Here is a 21,734-nt window from a genome sequence, read left to right as displayed (position 1 = left end):
TTGAAATAAAAACATCGAATACAAAACCGAATACCAAGGTTGACATAGCACAGATAGCGCGTTCGACTGTTAGCCAAGACAATTTCGACGTTTGCAAAAAGGCCTTTTCGGGTTAAAACGAGTTTAGCAACACGAATAGCGTCCTTGCTACAAATAAATCAAACTCACAGTATAGAAAAAAATAGCTTCTGCTTTAAAAATTAATAACTGTTAGCCAAGACAATTTCGACGATTATAAAAAGGTCTTTTCGGTTCAAAATGAGTTTAGCAACACGAATAGCGTCCTTGCTACAAATAAATCAAACTCACAGTTTAGAAAAAAATAAGTTCTGCTTTAAAAAAATAATAACGCACAATTTCATGATCGATTTTACTTTAATTCATTTCAATTCATTTCATACACGATACAACTATGTTCGGTTGTTGATTTCAAACAATTTTTTCTCTAGATTTACCAGTACCATTCCACATTAGCAGCCTGGTGGCCCATTTTTTCTCAAACAAGGTTATCCTTTCCTTTCAAACAATTACAACAGGTTTTTCGCTTACGTTTTTTCCTCCACCTCCAAAACTACCTTTTGGACCCCATTTATCTATGCACTATTTCTAAATAACGATAGCTTTTCTAAAGATTTGCTACGATGAATGATAAGATTATGCCGGTAGAGACCAGGCTCGTTTCACACACAAAAAAAACCGCGCTCTAAGTGCATTTTCTATACTACGTACAAAGTGTTGCAGTTTGCTTTGTGACGTCACAAACTAAAAGCATTTGTGTAAACTTCCTTTACTAGCGTCTTTTTGCCCGGAACGTTTATGGTGATTGCTGTTCGCAGACGTTTGAAATTATTCAACGACCTGCTGTTGACAGTTCTAATCCTGCTAGTAACCAACAGCAGCTCAGTAGAGGTATAGGATAAATAGGAAGAGAGCAATCTACCGGTTTTTAAACTTCCGAATGTTTAGCTCGTTCCGTAATGGGGCCTTTGATGGAAGTATTAAACATCAGCGGGATAATATTGTTGCCGACCTTTTCTCTCGGGTTCGTTCATCAGTCTTCTTTTAAACACATGTACATTTTGGTTTTGTGGGATTGGGGTTTTCATTTTCTGGCTTGCTTCTGTTGATAATAGATACATTTGCACGCAACATTTAACATTCGCTGGAGTGGACATTTTGTTTCTGCTTTCTACATTGCACTCTTGGTGCTGTGTGATAAACGCCTATGCCCTGGCGTCACTACGCGTGTTGTCAGAATCAGAATTGAGTTTTAATGCCAATTGAAAAGAAAGGAGAACATCGAATTCTATACTAATGGTTTATGAAGAAATGCAACAACGTGGGCTCAATTCAAATTGTCCATCGAATGACAAAATTGTATGTTTATAGTCGGCGAGATTTCCTATTGGCAATCGAGCATATTTTCATCGTTTTAAGTTCTTCCAGCGTGGAGATCCGATTCCTCGCGCTCATCCAACACACTAATCGTAGTTCAAATGGCACTGGTCGGTTAATGCAATGGCTAAGTAAATGTAACAACGGTTTCCGCCTTGGGAATCGTGATTATGTGTTGAATCGATTTCTACTATCTGCCCATATGCGTGCACCGGAAGAATAAGACAAAAAAAAAAACGGAAAATGTTACTCTTCCTAATTCGATTAGCTAAAATACGATCGCTCGATTCCATTACGCTAAGAAAAATGCAGCAAAACAGATGCAGTCAAACGCTGAGCGCATGTTTGCTTCGCCATTTATATGTACAGCAATTCAATGTCCGACTCCAGGACACTGGGACAGATGTGCAGCAAACCCTATTTAGAGGGCCGTACGTTCATCGTACACGACCACTGCATCCTGATCGGTGGCTAGTGGGAGAGCGGCCAGATTTTGGGATCGAGACCGGCATAGGGCAATAATGGCGGCCTCATCATTGCGCATCCGATTTCGTCGTTTTTTACTAAAGTTTACCTGAAAAAGTAATACAAAGGAGAAGGTGTTACAGATGGAAGATTTAGGTTATACTCTGATCATTTAATGATACCTTCGCGTACAGCTCCTCCAGATCGTCCGCATTCGATAGCGGACGTTGCTTATTCTTGCCCCACGACGGTAGGGATCGTGTCCGGTAAGTAGTATTCGTGTCGCTTTCATTCTCATCGTTGATTACTGTGGCAAAAGAAGGGTTGCGGTATGAGTAAATAGGGCATAAGTATTACAAGAACTTGCAGGTTTTACCTCCACTGGAGGCGTATAGAGGATTGATCGCCCACATTGACTTGTGCAGTTGCGTGTGTACCAGTTGGCTCTGCTGAGATTGGTTGTGATTATGCCCTGAGGAGGATTGATGATGCTGATGCTGCAGTTGTTGCTGTTGATGGTGCTGGTGATGATGTTCCCTGAAATAGAATAAAGCATATGAGGTTTACCACCGTGAAAAACAAATTGTAGACCGATGAGAGGCTCCGCCTAACAACCTTTGTTGCTGCTGTTGCTGATGGTGCTGCTGCTGATGTTGTTGATAGTGAAGGTACTGTTGTTGCTGCTGCTGCTGCTGCTGCTGTTGCTGCTGTTGCTGCTGCGTTGAAGGATGATGATAGTATTGATGCTGATTGTACGGACTGTACTGCTGCTGTCCGTGCACATGATGAGTGTGTAATTGCACGTGCTGTTGTTGCTGCTGATGATGATGATGCTGCTGCTGTTGCTGCTGATTGTATTGCTGCTGTTGTTGCTGGTAATGTATGCATTGATGTTGATGGTGCTGTTGCTGCTGCTGCTGCTGCTGCTGTGCATGATGGTGATGATGTGGGTACTGCTGGGTGGCGTACTGTTGTGGTGAGCTACCGTACTTTACGTGGCTATAGTCCTGCCCACCGGAAGCCATGGTGCACTGCTGGTTTGTGGCGGTATTGATGGCGCTACAGGTATGATGTGCACATCCGCCAACCGGATGGGACGCATGGTGTAGCGAGCTATTGCTACCACTGGCTGCGGTGTGCTGCGGGGTGTTGGTGGTAGTGCTGTTGGAGGGCGGTGGAGGCGCACTGTACTGTGGTGGACAGATGCCGATCGAGAGGGGCATCACTAGTTGGTTCGAGTCGCTGCTAGCGCACGATTTAGCCACAATCGAGCTTTGCGAAGCTGTAAAGAGGCCAACCGTTTGAAGTTCGTTAGAATTTTCTTTAAAAAAAAAAAAACCATGAAATTCGAAAACAAATCGTAAAACATTATACATTAGAAGAAAAAAATGTCTCACAGCTTGCCGGAAGAAGAAAATCCATATATTGGACCAAACAACTCATACGCCCAAAGGGACAACAACTTCAAACTCAATTCAATGGTTAATGATGGAGGAAATGGTATCGAATCGCCTTACGAATTGGAAGACGGAGGTGCTACAAAACCATTTACTAGCTTAAGTAGTCCCTGCAGAAATGAATGAGGAAAACATACGCATATGAATTTTATAGCCGTCATTTGATTAGATGATGAGTTATAGTGTTTTGAGTAAAGCAACTTCTGATATAGTGCAAAACGTGGATAATAAAATGGATTTGTTGAGCTGATCCATAATTGATTTTTGATTAGCAAAATCGCTGTTCAAACCAAACAAATACTTGATTAGTTTTACTCGGACTCTGCACAATCACCTACAAGCGTTTAATATTTGTTTTGTTCGCCCAAAAGAAGGTTTTTTTGGCAGGAAATGTTTAAAAATCCCATAAAATCGGTTTGAATAACCTTGACGATGTCTAAGAAGCTTGTTGCGCACGCGAGAAGAAATATAAAAACCTAAAAGAAAAAACCTACGCAAGAGTAATGTAAGCATTTCTAAATGATTGCATTGTGAAATCAAAACTCATCGTCACAATGACGTGTCAAATAAAATCGGCACTCAGATAAGTCTGACAGTATAGAATTTTTGTAAACTTTCCAATGCTTGATTCGCCGCTCAGTATAGGCATGCAATAAACTCAGGGCGAACATAAACAAGAACAGGTACGATCAGACGAACCAGTATAAGCACAGCGCGATCGCTCCAGCGGCTAATGTTTACGTTATAGCATATCGTCCACGCAGCGTAAGCGGTGTGCGTTCAAATCTAGCTCGAACCAGGGTAAGGCGCTACGTGACAGCATCAATGTTGACGAAAAAAAACATTTTCAGGAAAGGAGGTAACAACTTTTTCACGAAAAGAAGGAGTTTTCAGTCCAGCACGCCACCAGTGCCTCCCCATTCCTTCCGAAGAGTTTCGAGAACCACACCGGCTTCACCCCGTCCGCGGTTAGATACTTCTCCTGGCAAGTCTGTAAAAAAGGATAACCCCCTGGTGGCCCCCATCGACCTAACGCATAGCCAATAGGTACGTGGATCAACTGATTGGAATTGGTCCTGATCGAGCCAGGAAATAAGCCTATCCGTCTGAACCAATTAGATCTGACGACGCACAAGGAACTGCGCGAGAGTTCAGATGCGGTCGCTCCTTCGCGTGATCGATCCGCCCAACGGCGGATCCGGGTTTTTCCCGTCAGCAACAAAACTTGTGTATCACAAACTTGTGTGTGTGTGAAAGCTTTGCGCAAAATGAGTGCCACGTGAGCTCACAATTGATCAGAAACAACAACGTGTGTGGTTTGAAGCTTTTAAACTACAGTAAAGCCGATTTTTTTTTGTCGATTTGTGATGAAATAACAGGAAACAAAGTATCTCCTATTCACAGAACAGTCAAGAATTCTGGCTGGAAATTAATTGAGGTCAAATGTATGAAGTAATCGCTTAAGGCCTATTTTGAGGCTAATGCCAAACTATATTTAAAAATATAAACCGAATACGCACCGTTTCGCTCTCGAAGGCAATTAAGTTGAGTAAACAATTTGAATTTGGTCAAAAGAATCCTTTTATCGTGGTTAGGACTAAGACTTATCTACCCCACCCTATTTTATTTATTTTATTTTATATTTATATATATTTTAAAAGCGTGAACATTTCATCCTCAGAAGTTCAATTATTCCGATACACATGACAAATGATCTTTGGATACTTTTTAAAAGTACGATTATAATCCTGTAAGGGGCTAGTTAAGTCATATTTTCTATTCCAACATAAAGTATAAATTATGCAGTATTGCCGTAAACATTTCTACTAACTAAAGATCAATCTAATTAAATCCTAAAAAATCCTTCAGCAACGTATCACCTGTATGTTGAGGTGTAATATTTATCACAAGTACAACGAGCAAGCTTGACTGTGTTCCCGCGAAGTCAAATTTCAATTAAACTTTAAATAATTTGATTTTCAAAAGTGATTTGACCTTTACTGGAAAATTAATCGTTACAATAAATCTAAAATATTATTCACAGTTCCACGTACCGTGTCCGTTGTTGCCGGTGGTTGTGTAGTAATTCGAGTTGAGTAGTTTCCGCGTGCGCGGCTGCACCCAGCAGCAGAAGAACAGTGTCGCTAGGATCAGTATCAGTATCACGACCGTTCCGATCAGTATACCCCAGATCAGTGTCGGTAGGCCCCAGATCGACTTTGCCGCCGTGGCCTCAATCGGATACATTCGTGCGGTTAGCGTCACCGATTGCTGGTACAGTCCAGTGGTCGTGTTGAGCAGCAGCACATCCTCTGGCCCTGGAAGGAAAGCAACACAGAAAGGTGTGAGGGGAAACTATAAAGTTGTTTTTGAATGTTTAAAGGGAAATGTCGTGCGAAGATGTGTTAGCAAGTAGCAATTTCAAGTTTTGTTCCACATCTCAGCTCGCTGTGGTACCTGGCAGGACGACGAAATCGTCCGTCTGGACAACGGTGGTCAAGACGGTTGGTGAAGTTGCGGCAGGCATTGATGAGCTCATTTCGGACACATTGTTAAGTGCGGACAAAGGCCGATATCCGGCCGATGGCACGGTCACCGGATAAACCCGTGCCTCATGTACGACGGTCGAGCCGACTAGACGATCCAGCTTGCTTAACAAACCGGCACCAACTCCTGCTGCCGACGACGCCATGGGTGTCCGTGTTGTCGAGGAACTGGGTAATGGGCCGGCCATGATGGCGACGTAACCCGACGAACCCTTTCGAAAAGGTGGGGTTCGTCGTTTGTGACGCACGCAGTAGTGCCACTTGTTGAGTCTACTTCCGTTGAACAAGAGTCACACTACCGCACAACACGCGCAGAATACGAGCAGGCGTCTGTGAGAGGACACTCCAAACTTCTGTTGCAGTACACTAAAAACCTTCACCGGGAACGTAAAAAGCAGAACGTTTCGGAAATGAAGCCACAACATGAAGCGCAAACAAATAAAACAAAGAAAAAGGAAAACACTTCTAACCCCAATCGAATGCGAAAGCTGGACACAGCAGTGTTTAAGCTGGCAAACGAAACATCATTTTTCACTCTCACACACACACACACCCTCTGAGAAACGCTAGCGGACCATAGCCTTGCGGGAAATCTGACCATCTCCGGGTCGAATCAACTGACGGAAATGAAACGAGATGTGAACAGTTTTGGGATTGAATTATCAAACCGTTCTGCCCATTTCATATGTTTCCTCCCTCTGCCTCTCTCTCTCTCTCTCTCTCTCTCTCTCTCTTTCTCTCTCTCTCTCTTTCTGTGGCAACTATTAGGCTGTTGATTGGGAGGGGAGGTAACGTACCAACCGCCCGGTACTATGGCGTCCAACACGCTCGTGCACACGCTTTATGTTAATCGCTTCAGTTTGATTAGTGCACTCGGAAGGGCCTATGCCCGTATGCGCAAACGAAACACATTTCAGTATTATTCGTACGGCTTTCAAGCTGGTTCGACTACCAATCGTTTGGTCATCAGGTTGAATATTTCGAAACGAAAGTGTACACTGCCCAAAAAGACGATTCAACTAGCAGCAGTCACGTCGTGCCCCGGCTTGATGTTCCTTTTTTGGACCGGTCATAGATTGGTTCAATGTTAAGCGAGGAGTGGAACGTGGACATTCCATACTTAATGTTCAATGCGAAGAATGTATTTATTTTAAATTTTGTACAGAACGATCGCGACAAACGGCGTGCATTGCGAAGTTCACGGTCAACCACTTGAATGGGGCCATATTTTATGATTCATTGTGGTTTATCCATGAGCTCATCAGTCTTAAATGACACTAATTAAAGTGTTATTTCCGCGGTTGTGCTTTACCTTTTCATGTACTCCTCAACGCTTTTCACATGGTTTATTAATTGATCTATAAATTAATTGCAATAAGGCCAAAGTACGAAGGGCCGAATATGCAGTTAGCATTAAATAAATTTTAGGAAAGCGAATGCCACACAGAGAATGCCACTGGCAAAAGATTCGAAATGTTCTATGTTCGTTATCGTTCATTTTTTCGCTGAATAAGAATATGGAAGCAAATTGTCCTTTCGAAAGCTATTGCACAGTAGAATAATAATGTGTGTGTTCATGTGAAATTTTCGGTATCGAGTTTAGCTTCCATTCCAGATTTTCTTTACAATTTTCTACCGGTCATATTTTACATTCGGTAATATTTCACCATCCAACAATACACCCAGCGAAATACGAATAGCACCACAAAGTTGTTAGATCATATCTTTAAAAATTATGAACCAATTTTGAGTTTTTAAGTTCAGAATGTGAATGTGAATTCAATCTGTGTTAAACCTTTTTAAATTACATACGTCAACATTTTTGCAAACTATTCACATCATAGCCGATTTATGAAAAAAATGTGCTAAATAAAAATAGCACCCAAATAGTAGCTAACAATACATCCTGCAAAAGTTTTTATCAATTTTTTACGTCAGGTTTGATTCAAATTAAAGTCAATTCTCACTGGAGGTAAAGTTTCATACAAAAAAACCGAAAACCGCGGAAAAAGCTATACTTATTGCTCATTAAGCTTCAATAGGCCGAGTAAAGCGCCTTGAGATATGAGATAGGGTAAGCATAGCTACAATAATGCAGACTTTTTCGAGTGAAAACGATCGGCATAGCTTCGAGACGCTAACGAAAGCTGCCACATATCTTTACGATGGTGCGATATAAGTAATTTTTTGTATAATTTTAGTAAACCAGAAGAGATCAGCATCCCAAATCCGAGCAGGATTGCGATGTCCAGTGAAATCGGTTAAACAATGTTTATTTGAAGCGACACAATAGCCTCAGCAAAACCACATTTACAGAACGCCATTACCTAAAGCGGACCAATTTCACCGAAAAATGTAGTTCCGCGATGGATTAGTGTTAAAATATGATCTGCTCAGGTAAAATGAAGCGCTTGGCAGACAACAATAAAGGCATGTTATTTTCTCAAAGAACATGATTTTAACATGCGTCATAATATTGATGGCAGTACTTTGATAATTCAGGGACCCTTGTCTTTTGGAAACGAGCGCCCACTGGCATTGATTTCAAGGAAGCTGAAGTTACAGGAATGCCATCTAAATGTTAGACATGATTATAATCGATCACAACGAGATTTGCAAGGGTTGATAATACGTTTCCACATGGATAATACGACGAGTCAGAAGCCCAAACTGATTAAAATCGGGGTTTCACAACAAAATTTCAAAGCAATATGAATGGCCAGCACATCTTGCAGATCTGTATCTCGTGGGAAACCCTTAGTTGATTGTATTTCGTCACATTAAGGAAAACTGCAAACGGTTAGACAACTTTGACTAACTATAACGCCGAACTCCTAAATGCTAAGGACTCATGGAAGTTGTACACCCAAGAATAGAACAAAATTGGCCATGAAACCACTGCACATAGCAATCATTCGAAAGAGCTCAAAATGTCTTGAAAATGCAGCTTGATTTGCATTTTATGTCAAAAATTATGCATCTGTTGATCAAGAGTCATGGTGGTGCTATTCGTGTTTTGCACCCTTTTTATAGGGATTTATCGGATTAAATGTATGTATGTTCACGCAAAATGTCCGTACAATGATTCAAAAACGGTTCAAACTTATATTGACTTTATATTCTAAACATGACAAATTAGGATCGGTTCATAATTTTAAAGAAATTGTCAAACAAAATGGCGCAGCTCACAGACGATCTTTTTCAAAGCGGAAAGGATTTTGGGGCCCTTTGGAGAGCGGAGAAGTGGCGGACTAAGGTGTTAAGGGGGATACGGGAGACTCCTCTCTCCGGCGAGGCACCTATCCCTTGTCGGCGAGACATCCCTCAGTTTGGGGCTCTATTCGAGGTGAGGAACTTCCTCACGCGTCCGATAAGTCCACTTATAGGAATCTCCGCCGCTGGTGATGCTATTCTTATTTCACTAAGTGTGTACCCGATCTTCTGCAGTTCAACATTAGCCATCCCTTTTGACAACATCTTAATAATTCCGCAAGCTAAGACGTAGTGCCTTATTAAGGCAAATTCGTATTGAAAAAAAAAACCCTTAGTAGTGGTTGTTAAGGCAATTTTGTTCATAGCGATAATATGCCTAAGTAAATCTTGACTTTTAGGACTTTTAGTGTGAAATGAAGTGAATCCAAATTATCTGGGCCATACTATTTGATTTCGTGGATAATGTATGATGGTTAAATATCTTAAACTTATCTTAAACTAAAATGTAGCAAAGTAAAACACTATTAAAACACTTTTTAGTAGCAATATACTTACAACCTTTGTACAATTTACATAAAAGTGTAAGAATCATTCGCGTGTTGTTCGCTATTTTCAACTAACGAACGACATCTCATCTTTCAATGTAACAAAATATTTATATATTATATTGTTATCATAGCTTTTTGTAATAAAAAAAAAGAAAAACAAACAGAGCTGGCACAGTCAAACATAAGAATGATCGAGATGTTTCCTAGACGACGAAAAAAAAAACTCATTATAAATATTTGTACAAGCATAAACCGTTCATTCTCTAAGACAAGCTCTTCTTATAATTAAGAAACACTTTTTATCAACGCTTTGTTCGCCTCCCAAAAGCAACGACACAAAACTATGTCACATTCTTGTGTTGAACCGAAAATAAAAACCTTCCTTTTCACTTCCAAACCAGTGTTCTATGTTCACGAGACACAAACAATGATTTTCTTTCACTGTGGTGCCTTGAATTTTTCAGCTTGGAAACACACATAAAAGCTCCCATGGTGGGACAATGTACCCGCCAGCGTGAAGGATGTTCCCCTTGCATACTGAAGCATACAGACCGGCTGAAGAAGTTGTGTGGTTGTTTTCATTTTTCATTCTATTCACCCATTAGAATTCTAGTTTCTTGTTAAAACCATTGCCACCACCGAGTAGCTGAAACGCATTGACCCACATCGCCGGTTGTCGGCATAATGCGACAAGGTAAATGGCGGATTTCGCTGTGGTAGTTTATGCAAAATTATTTACCCAACGAAAAACCATCCCGTAATGTACGTACGTGTTTGGTGGACGCGGGATTGAATGGTTGCTACACTTTATTTTACGCTTAGCCAGTTTTTGCCGGTGCACCTGTCTCTTCGCAAGCCGCTTCCTTGAACACCTCTCATCAGGCAAGCTTTTCGCACGCGTTAATGTGTGCTTTTTCGCATCAACGAATTAACTCAGCGCTTTTCTTTTCCCTTCCCCGAGGCAGGCCACCGATTCACACACCACTTCAGGCCAATTAACGCTTAAAGTGAATGAGTATATACAGAATAAATGTGGTATCTTACTCATTCTTACGAGTAGAGAAAAATGTGTGTCAAACCACAAACCAAGCCTCCGCTCTTGGCGTTGCTGCCGATTTTAACCAGCAAATGAATGCGAATTCATTCCAGTACGCATCCGCTTTTTTTCCAGTGTAGCGACGATACGAAATAAAGCCACGAGTAACACATTAATTAAGGTGAAACTTGTCACCGGTTTAATCCACTGTCAGCGTACGAGGTACAGAGGCATACCGCAGCAGGAAAATGATTCGAAAGCATGACATAAGAATTCAAAAAAAGCCACAAATGTAGAAGCATTCGAGAGGCTTCATTTTAGCACCACCCATTCCCCATGGTGTACGTTCAATGCTTTCGGTACGTTCGAAGCACCGAAAGGAGGCTTACACGGAGGATGGAGTAGTCCGTTTTCTGTTGCTGCTTTTCTCCACCTTATTACGCTACCATCTTCTAGTTCTAGTTCGCTTTGCAGTTTTCAATTTCATCATAAGCTTTTGATCTTTGCGTTCGCGTCAACACAACAACGTTCAACGCCTTCGGGTGACATGCATTGCAAATGGAATGATAAAACGGCTGGGGGAAAAGGGAAAGTTTTTCCACGCATCTTCAGGCATGGGTGCTCTCTAATGTGTTTCGTTGCAGTGATTGCAAAAAGAAGAGGAAAAAACACACAAACACACCCATACACACACACACACAAACCGAAGACTGTCACGGAAATGATCCAATTTAGAGCTTGTTAACTCATTAACGGTCATTTGGGAGGTTTGGAATAGTTTTACGGTTGCAGGAATAGGTAATGAGGTGATTAAAAGCAGTGGCATATCTTGCTTCTGGTGTATAAAGTAATTTACTTCGGTCGAATTAAAAAAAGGATACATTTTTCAATATTCGGAATCAGGGTATAGGAGCAAATCGGTATTTTTTGACTATCCGGAAGCTATTTTGAAGTTACTTTTTGGTCGATATTCAAACGAATTAAGAAAAAATAAAGAATTTTTCTGATACTTTCTATTTTCTATTTTCTATCAGACAAAAGTATGTTTTGCTCATGCTTCTCATTCATTGTCGGTATCGTGTGTTATTATTTTTAGGTCTTCCGTGTTTCATGAGAAACGCAGTAATTATTTATAACTAGATCTAGCGCTGCAAGATCATGACAGGTGTTTACATTGCAAAGGACCGTCAAAGGCATGCCAAGGAACTTTAAAAAGTGGGCGTCACAATAACTCATTATGGATTTTTTCTTACATTGTTTTGGAGCTACATGAGTTTAGTATGACCGAAGTCTTCTTCTTGGCTTAACGGCCTTCTAGGTTACACCGGCCATCGAATGGCTTACAAGACTTACTGGTTCCACCGGCATGGTATGGATGCTGGTAGCATTGGCAGTCCTTACTACGGGGGAACCCCAGTCCTATGCCTATAAAATAGTTGAAGAATAGTTTATAATGGCGTCACTAATTTAAAAATCCAAACAATCTGCCGATGAAAATTAAAATTAAAACAAAGTTTTGAAATCAAAAAGAGATTATTTAAATTTTAGAAAATTGTCAAACTAAAACTGAAACATGTTTTAATTCCATTGCCTGATGTTCTTGTCTATAATTTTCTACTCTAACACACTCATTTTTTGGATCCCAATCAGTTAGGATAGGTCAAACCTTACTGTTTGACCATCTTTGGTTTTAAATGAGCTTCACCTGTACTTGTGAGGTTTCTTCTCGCTTTTTCTGAAACCATCCTATAATGTTCCACATTTATACAAACAAAATGTGATGTCTGTAAAATAATGACTCGCGTAAATATGAATAAAGTGACGCCTTGAGTCACCAGGACAAACAGTAATTTCGAGACGGCATGCAGACCTCTTGCGTCCCTAAAGGAGAAGGATAAGCCTAGAAAAAGAATATCCTCCAGACAGGCCTGTTGAAAATCTTCCTAAGACACGGCTACGCATGTGTGAAATTTCATTTCTTTTTGAAAAAAACGGAGCAAAACCGACCGTTCACAAGGTGTTTTACAATTATACTTTACATCTTCTAGGTTCCAAACACACCTACAGTTTCTTTAGAACTTCTTCAGCGGCCGAGAAAGGGTCTTCTCGCAGGCAAGTTTACACACTTACTTTCAACATATTTTTGCAATTAAAAGCGAAACCCATCCCCTCCCAGCTGCTACGAGAGCCCACAAAGGACATCATTTTTTTCTTCACTGCGGAGCGGTTAATTCACTTAATTCCCGGCTTGTTCTAATCCTCGCTCGGTGAATTCGATCGCTTGAAACGGTTTTGAAGAAAGACGTCAACGGATAAAAACGTTCCCGGCTTCGATCGGATTGTGTGTGAGACAGTTTCGGTGACCGTTGCGATTGTCACAGTACGCGGGATGGTGGATGCTCCGCCATGCCAAACTCCCCACGATTAGCTTCCACACAACCACTCGAGACCGAACGTGGCAGGTGACAGAAGGTCAAAGTGAATTGTATTATACTCCTGTCGACCTTCCGCCAATGCTGGAGCGTCGTGTTGTCGATCGTTGTGTAGGGCACCCGAACCCCAAAGTGTTGGAGGCAAGGTGCGAGAGGTAGGTGGTATACAATTTTACCACCTAATCCCGCTAATCCTATTACCAATTCGGTAGCAAAGACACGGGACAACTGAACCGAGTGCACACTAAAGCAAAGCAATTTTTGTTCTTTTCGCGACGCTTCTTCCAGTGGTTGCCATTGGTGGACAGCTGAAAGGCTTTTAGCCTAGGGCAGGGCGACTGGCTTGATGTATTTGTTGCGAGGAAATCCTACAAACATGTCGTCTCTGCAGGCAGCAGTAAACGTGCCCTTTGTGGGTGTTGCGGTACCACGATGGCAACAGTAAGAAATAATCAATGCAACACAATACAAATACACTGCCACTTTCTCACAATCACGCTTAATGCACTGAAAAGCAAAAGAATTTGGTCCTCGTGTGCCCTAACGGATGATCAACTTAATCGATCGTACGGTTATGCAAGTACGGATTGAAGAGCTCAAGCGGGATCGGGAAAAGGAATGCAGGGCGACACGCAGCATACAACACTAACACACATTGAAGCAGAGATCTTTATGCTTTTATCATTCACGAGTGGTTGGTATGTAAACTAGAATTCAAATTCCTTTTTTCGTAATTGTATCCAAATTTTGGGGCTTTTAAATAATGCACGCACTATCAATTCACAATCACCATCTGTCACACTACTACTTTCGTAACAAGTATAGAAGCCATCACTGTCATGATCGTATCAAAACTAAACGGGAAAACACACACTTCTACTATCACTGGCTCGCACATCAATGCTGCACGCGACTTTGGAACCGCTTTCGATGAGGGAAACGGTTGATTTTCCGCACAAACGCTCTCACAAACACACGCCGGCGAAGGTAAATATTAACAATCACAGAACAAATCACCGCAACCTCGGCGGGGTAGTTAGATATGAAGGGAAAACACTATTTCTCCCTTTCCAACTGGAAAAAGCCCGAGAAACACGTGCGCGGAAAAGTAATATTAATCATTCGCAAGCTACACAGTGTCACATCGAACCACTCACAACTGACTCATCCGGCCATATGGTATTTGCCAATTGTAGTTTAGGTTTCGCTTTTCTTCGTGCTTGTTATTGTTGTTTGTACAATTTCAACAACCACATGCCCCTTGACACTTGGCGCAAAATACGGATGAGGTTACCACAGCACGCCAGTAGCGCCAGCTGTTGATCGCGGAATTGATTTGGCGAATGTAAACAATCTTCATTAGACGCGGGAGCTTACACCGCTAAGATAAGCTACGATACGAACGCGAGCAGCTATTGCGTACGAATGGATCGGGCCCGAACGTTACCGACGGTTGATAATCGCGAGCCACAGTAAGTTGGACAGGGTTGTCCAACGTGTTATATACTGCTAGTGTAACCTAGTACACAGCGTATAACAGTGCTATGATACTTTTGTATATCATTAATATAGACGTTTTCTTGCCTATTGAACTGTTTTTTTTTTGCTATTAAAAATCAGTGTTGTAAATTAAAAAAACCTTATAAAGTACATTTCATTAAACGATTTTAATTTGTTCTAATAATCAATTCTTCAATCTTCCATTTTTTAATATTTAGTGTGGATTTGAGCCTCTGCGAAAGACTACATTTGCCTTTCCTTAATTTTAATGATTTCGCATGAATAATTGTTTTATTAATGTTTGTTTAATATTTTTCATGAAAAATATTTCTTCAATATAATTATCCCCATCATCATCCTAAGGCAAAGAGCCTTCTTGGAGCGGGAAGTTAAAAAAAATATAAAAAATTATAGCTTTTGTATTAGTTTTTTTGACAAATGAGGCGTAATATTATTAAGGGATGTAGGATGAATATTTCTATAATCTTCTATATTTTACATTTACAATAATTTGTTTTATCCATATGTGTCTCAAATGCATAATTTTAAAACGGAACATGATAAACTCGCATTCTATTCGTAAGCGTAAATCGTCCCTTCGCATAGTGCGAGGTTTCGTAGAGAAACATGGCAAATTGCTGCTGCTCTCACCTTTTACTATGTTTTTGTGTGCGTTTTTCCGACAAATATACAACCCGAAGTTGAAAAAACGGATTCGTTTTTCATTCGTGTTACACACATTGTACACAGGAGAAGAACAACAGAGAGCATTTGAAGCCCTCGTTTTCTCATGCTGCCCTTTCGGTTGAGCTGCGTAAGAATAGTTTGGTTTTTCTTTTCAATTAATTTTCTTCTCTAAATTATGTTGCACTATTGCACTATTTATTGTAAAAAAATTGCAATGTAAATTACATGCAATTTAATGTACAATATAACTTACAAATAGGCGGCCCGGTGGTGAGGGCAACAGCGGCGCCGGTCTTCAAATCCCAACAAGTACGTCCGTAGTAAGGACTGACTCTCCAACTACGTGGTATCGGCAATCTAGTAAGCCATTTCGATGGCCGGTGTGACCTTAGAAGGCCGTTAAGCCAAGAAGAAGAAAAAATAAGCCATTTCGATGGCCGGCGTGATCTAGTAGCTCGTTAAGTCAAGAAGCTATCACAACTTACACACTCTAAATGATATTTTGCGCTATCTTCTTCGTCTTCTCTTTTTTGGCTTAACGTCCTGTTAGATTATACCTACAAAATGAGTAGTTATATAGTGATCTCTCAGTACGTGGGACGGTCCGTATGGGATTTGAACCTCGGTACTTTGGACAATCGCCATTGTTGAGTTGTAATATGTTTCGATGCTAGCAAAACTTCCACCGAGCACATTGTTGCTATTTTACTTTTGTTTTACTATTCTGTATGGACGGCCTGGCTGGCCCAAATTGCTCTGCTACCAGCAACCGAACAAAACCTACAAACTAAAACATCTTTATCAAAATAACCATTTACAACGTACCAACATTCTGACTATTTTCTAATTGCATACCATTTTTATTCTCTCTGGAAATGCTTCTAGATAACGTCTCTCTGGAAATGCTTCTAGATAACGTTATCAACGAACAATAAGACAAACCGTTAAAACGAAAACCCAAAACAATCGGACATAAAAAATACAAGAATGCATTTCATTTTCACATACTCTCTGCCGACGTGTGGTCTATGCAGCAGTAGCCGTTTTAGCGTAAACCAGCTGACGTTCGTAGCAATGTTGTCATTCTCATCACTCACCGCGTACCACAGACATCAGTAATACCTACAGGTTCGTGAGGAGCCACACCGCACGGATGGACTTTTTTGCTCCACCGGGACCACCGGGTGGCGATGGTGGCACGCGATACGAAACTGAACGTTTGCCTGCGGTCACTTAATCTAGTAAACGTTGCAGTATGTAACTTCCTACTTTTTAGCACACGGCAAGGGACAGCACAACCGAGGATTGATCCAAATTATACCATCCCTGGCACGTGACCGGATGTGCAGTAGCATGGAATGTGGCTTGTGTTAGTATGTGTCCGGTGTATTCGGAAAGTGCCACATGCTAGGGTCTAAGTGGTTCAAGGGCCCAATGACCTGGAGTATGATGAGAACCCTCAGCCCCGTCGGTGATAAATTGTTGCACCAAACGGAGCTCTTCGGTTTCTCTTCCTTTACCTTTCATACACTTTTTTTTTTTGGGTTTCATTTTATTAATCGTCCTTTTCTGCCCGTTGGAAAGCCCCTGGACATCGTAACATCACACCGTGTTAGGGTGGATTATGCTATGGTAAACTTATTAAAAACGATGAAAAATTCCCACGTCACTGGTATTGTTGGTCGACGCTTCTCGCTACTACATTTTGGACTAGCACGATAGTGGGCTAATAAAAATTGCTGGACAAACAACACTTTTATGGCTCATTAGGTGGAAAGTTTTTATCATGTTGGTGTAAATTGGAGGATTTTGTGCGAAAAACAAACGCTTAGAAAAAGGTGTAAAACATTTTTTTTTTGGAAAAAGGTAATACTTTCCACTAAAAAATGTGAATGAACCGGATGAATAATTTAATGGGAAAACAAGAAGCCAATTATTAATTTGACGTAGGTTAAAATGTTGACTAGGAATTGACATTGTTACACAGGGATGATAGTTCTGTTTTAAATAACTTCCTCTTGTATTTAATAACAACGACTCTGTATGGGAGGCGGAGCGGTAGTAGAGGCGACAATGGAGCCGGAATTTATTTTATTTCATTTTTATTTATCATTTTAGTATTTAAGGTTTTTTAACACGGATTTCAGGGGTTCATGCCAAAAAGTTGCTTAACCAGATAAAATGTCCGGCGGAACTTGAAACGATCCGGTTCTTTTCGGATAAAAAGAACTTTTGTCAGGATCAGAAACAGAACGTCCAAAATAACAGGTGGCTTGCCCGCCGTTCCACGGGTTCCGCAAACAAAATTCCCACAAACGGTTATGGTGTTCAGGTGCGTGTCTTCGGAAGGGGATGTGATGCCACCCGCATTTCTTCGAGCAGGGCCTGAGGCTGAACGCGGACGGCTATGTGAAGCAGCTGAACACCAAAGTGTAACAACTCTGGATAACCAAAGTGGCCAATGGTAGGCCGTATGTGTGACAACAAGATTCGCCACCTTGTCATACGGCCTCCAAATCGTAACAATGGCTTAAAGACAATTTTTACGACTTTACCACTCTCAATGTTTGGGATTTCCTGCTCCCCTGCCCTATTTCGTGTAGATTTAGGGCAAAAAATTAAGACCATTTTTCTTATTTGCTTCATTAAAATAAAAAATCAACTCCCACAGGAACTGGATACTGCGGTCTTCACATAGCAGGGCCGGGGTTCAAACTCCATCCGGAACAGCCCTCGCTAGGAGGACTGACTATTCAATTATGTGGTAAAAGCATTGCAATCAATTTTGTTGCATTAAACAGCATTCAGATTTTGACCTTAAACACTGTTTTTAAAGTCGTTTTAAGATATTAAATCCCTAAAAGTTGAATTCCAAGAATCTTGATAATCGGCGCTGTATTTCTTAAGAACCAAAATCCGCGTTTGATGTACACGTCATTCGCATCATGTTAAGCCGAGCTGTAAAACATGAAAATTTAACAAAAGCAAAAAAAGAATTCATAAAGTAAACCCTTACCGAAAACGATCAAACGAACTATTTCGGCTGTCAGACACACTGATCTAAAACGTCCAAAATGTCGTGTGCAAGTTTAACTTCCTGTCTGGTTTTCTTGAGCAATGTTCCGCTTTCCTTTGAATGTGCTGTACTCAAACACTTGGACATGTCCAACTGCTTTCAATGAACACGTACAACATTACCCTCACAAAGAATAGTATGTAGCGATGTTTATGCATGAGCATTTGTACTCAAGCTTCCGTATTTCGATACGGGTATAATATATTGTATGCAAAATCGGTGTCCGTACTTTGGAGACAACAGCGTACACTTGCCCGTGTTTGAAGGTCTTAGAAAGAAGTCAGCATTTCAAACCGCTCACCTGTATCACACTGGTCTGATGGCTTTGATTTTACCAACTCTACAATTACACTTGTCTTTTGTGACGTTCGTTTTATCTTCAAAGAAAGCTGATCCCTCCTCCCCGCAGCAAAATCCCGAATCGATAATGAACATTCTGTCAAACTGTCGGATCTATCCGTCGCCGAAGTTGAGATGGAGCTTTACGAAAAAAGGGGCACAATTTCAAAGTACACACGTTTGCCACAAACTGATGGAAGAAAATGGTTTTTAACTGGAAAATTGTATCTAAAGCAAAGAATTTTTCCAATTTTTAGATTTCGATTAAAAAGATGTTATTTTTAGTACTTCGTATGAACATCAGCATTGGAGTGGTTTGTATAGCGGTGATTGAAGGAAAAAAAACTAATAATCTCGCGATTAATTAACCTCCAGATTTGTGTTTTTCTGTCCTCGCCGAGCATGTACAACATCGATTCTCAGCTTGCCCAAAATTACGATTGCTTAGTGAATTTTCACCAAAGAGAAAATGCAAAAATGCTGCCGAGGGCAGACAATTATGAACTGATATTTTCATGCAACTTTCCGCTTTGCCAGGAGCAAGTAGCAGATGAATAGAGGAAAGAACAGAGGAGATACGAATCTGTCAATCCACACATCGACATCATCAATCGTCATGACGTGCACCGCTGGGTTTCTCCCAGTGACTTTACGTACATGACTACTTATGGCGCATGCGAAATGCTTTAACAAACTGTTCAGTAAAATCATTCAGCAAAAACCGCATTTCAACAAATTGCTCCTCGGCATACGGTGGGCTGCGGGGAGAAATTTAACTCTCGATAAACGTCACTAGACTTTGATGAACTAGCCTCATCATGCTGATGCGGTCCCACCCCCCGACCCAAGTACGGCGCACAGATTGACAGATGAATGTTAATTAAAATTGTTCGAAATGTGAAAACCCGTTTTCTATAGAGGTGCTTTTGCAAGCTTCTATGGCGCGTACAAAAGTTAATGCTTTTCCGAATATACTTGATGACGTACATCAATCGTGCAGCATATTAACACGCGCTTTGTACGGGGTTTGTCTTATTTTCTTCGAGAACGGCTGATCATTTTACTCCATACGGTTGATTCTAAAGAATGCCAACAGCTTTTGATATGCTTATAATGAGGTAAATTCTTGCCAAAAGATGCTTCAAGTTGGGGTTGGAAACATTACTCCTTCACAGACTTCAAATTCAATCGTGAAACCGCATGTTGTGCGATCAGTTCGGTTTGGTATGAGATCCGTCTATTACAACATCGTTCTGACAAGGTTTCAATTTCTTACGCTTTTCGGTTAACTTCAGTTAAGCTTGATTTGTTTATTTATTTTTTTATTTATTTGATAAATTGTCCGGCAATCATGGATTATCAAACAATTTCTTTTACAACTTAAGGGAAGAGGAGATAACGGGTGTTAAAAGAAAAATATAGAAAGCAAGGAAGATTCACAAAGACAGAGGAATATTGCAGTCGAACAGATGATAGGTGTTGTTAAAGTTCTATAAAGCCCTTAGCAAAGATCGTTCGAGAATTGGTTAGCTAGTGTGGCGGGATGGGATATACAGTGGAGGTCTGTCGCGAAGGCGACGAGAAAAGGGCGTAAAAGGGGATAACGGGGGTAACGGGAGAAGGGCATTGAAGCTAGCAAGGATATGGAAATTTCTTTCTTCACTGGACTCAAGCCTAAGAAGGCGACAGCGGACAAGATAGGGAGGGAAAGCCAGATGATAACCGGTGTGGAAGCTCCGAACAACTACACGCGTAAATTTGCCTTGAACACTATCCAGTTTGACCATCGCGGTTGAGCCTGGAGGAGACAGCAGATAGCAGATTCGTATTCCAGGGATGATCGAATGCAACAACTATACAAAGACTTCAGACAGAGGGGATCACAGAATTCGGAAGATAACATAATCAACGTGGGTGTTGATGGAGATTGTTTCGTCAAGCCAGACACCTAGATCCTTTACAGAAAATGCCAGAAGATACAAAGGACCAGGTCGTCACCACACAGGGAAGGAATTTAGAATGATTTGGAGGTTACAATAATCAGCAGATAAGGACATCGGAAGTAAATCGGCTCGGCTGAACCCTATTCTCTCTCACGGGGATCGGCGCATCCAATCGCTGTGTCCTAACTCCTCACTACCACTTAAGATTACTTTTCCTCTCTTACCAAGAGGTGATTTCAGACAAGATAGCGAATAAGAATCATCAAAGTATCATACTTTTGAAATAAATCAGAATTCTTTCACGCAAAAGACAACATCGGTGGAGGCGCCCAGTGAATCATGATGCATGTGTTTTGTAATATTATAAGAAAATAATACGGGAACATTAACACATGCAGAGTGTACATTAAAGTAATTATAAAAGTCTAAACAATGGCATGAGCTGAATTCTAAATTTCAAGAAGTAATAACATGCGATGCAAACGTGCAATGATTTTTAGCTAATTTGTTGATTCGTGAATTATTTACTACACGAGTAACGTGTTCCCAATCACCATCGACTTCCATCAGCTTAGAAAACAATGCACTGCAAAGCTATCCCATGCACTAAGATAGAAGTTTTTATGTGAGCATGATAAAAACGGTAAGAGCAATACGGCCTGGCCGTCCCTGATGAATAAAAAAAAAAAATAAAATAAAATAAAAACGGTAAGAAAAATCCCAAAACAAAACCCAATGTCCACCATCGGAACAGGCTAAAAAACTGCACAACAAAGAATGCAAACCCTTGCACACAACGACGGTATAAGGATGCAACTTTTACCGGTCGGTTGGGTTTTGATTGATTAAATTTTCCTCGGATAATCACAACGTACCCTTTGTTTCGAGTATTTCTTGCTGCAATTCATTCTGAATGAATGGCATCTTGTTGAGTTGGCGGAATTCTACTTCACTGTGTGTCACTGTGTCGTTCCACGAAAAGAAAAACCACACCATTTCTTCATATTGAAATGTTCTAGTCGGTCTATTACACTTACTACTGACTTCTATTGCAAGTCACGTGTCATAAAGTACAGTCAGTTTTCTTCCCAGCATCA

General features: G+C 40.8%; 3 protein-coding genes across 3 annotated transcripts in view; all 3 read right to left on the bottom strand.

Annotated features, from left to right (window-relative positions):
- LOC126559566 (protein kish) overlaps window positions 1-21,734 on the bottom strand; it is a 416,586-nt gene that overhangs the window by 135,949 nt on the left and 258,903 nt on the right. The gene's annotated exons all lie outside the window — the stretch shown is intronic.
- Window positions 1-21,734, bottom strand: part of LOC126557356 (sodium/hydrogen exchanger 9B2) — a 200,570-nt gene that overhangs the window by 40,792 nt on the left and 138,044 nt on the right. The gene's annotated exons all lie outside the window — the stretch shown is intronic.
- Window positions 1,815-6,160, bottom strand: LOC126559798 (putative mediator of RNA polymerase II transcription subunit 26). The gene is made up of 6 exons (XM_050215972.1): window positions 5,775-6,160; window positions 5,372-5,635; window positions 2,476-3,142; window positions 2,237-2,397; window positions 2,043-2,167; window positions 1,815-1,969 (listed from the first exon to the last, which is right to left on the bottom strand). The coding sequence occupies exons 1-6, from the start codon at window positions 6,049-6,051 to the stop codon at window positions 1,817-1,819; spliced, it is 1,647 nt and encodes a 548-aa protein (XP_050071929.1). The 5' UTR covers window positions 6,052-6,160; the 3' UTR covers window positions 1,815-1,816.

The sequence above is a fragment of the Anopheles maculipalpis genome, chromosome 2RL, assembly GCF_943734695.1.
Source record: "Anopheles maculipalpis chromosome 2RL, idAnoMacuDA_375_x, whole genome shotgun sequence".
NCBI classification, from domain to species: domain Eukaryota; kingdom Metazoa; phylum Arthropoda; class Insecta; order Diptera; family Culicidae; genus Anopheles; species Anopheles maculipalpis.
Note: the sequence above shows the minus strand (reverse complement) of the source record. Positions and strands in the feature narration are given on the sequence as shown.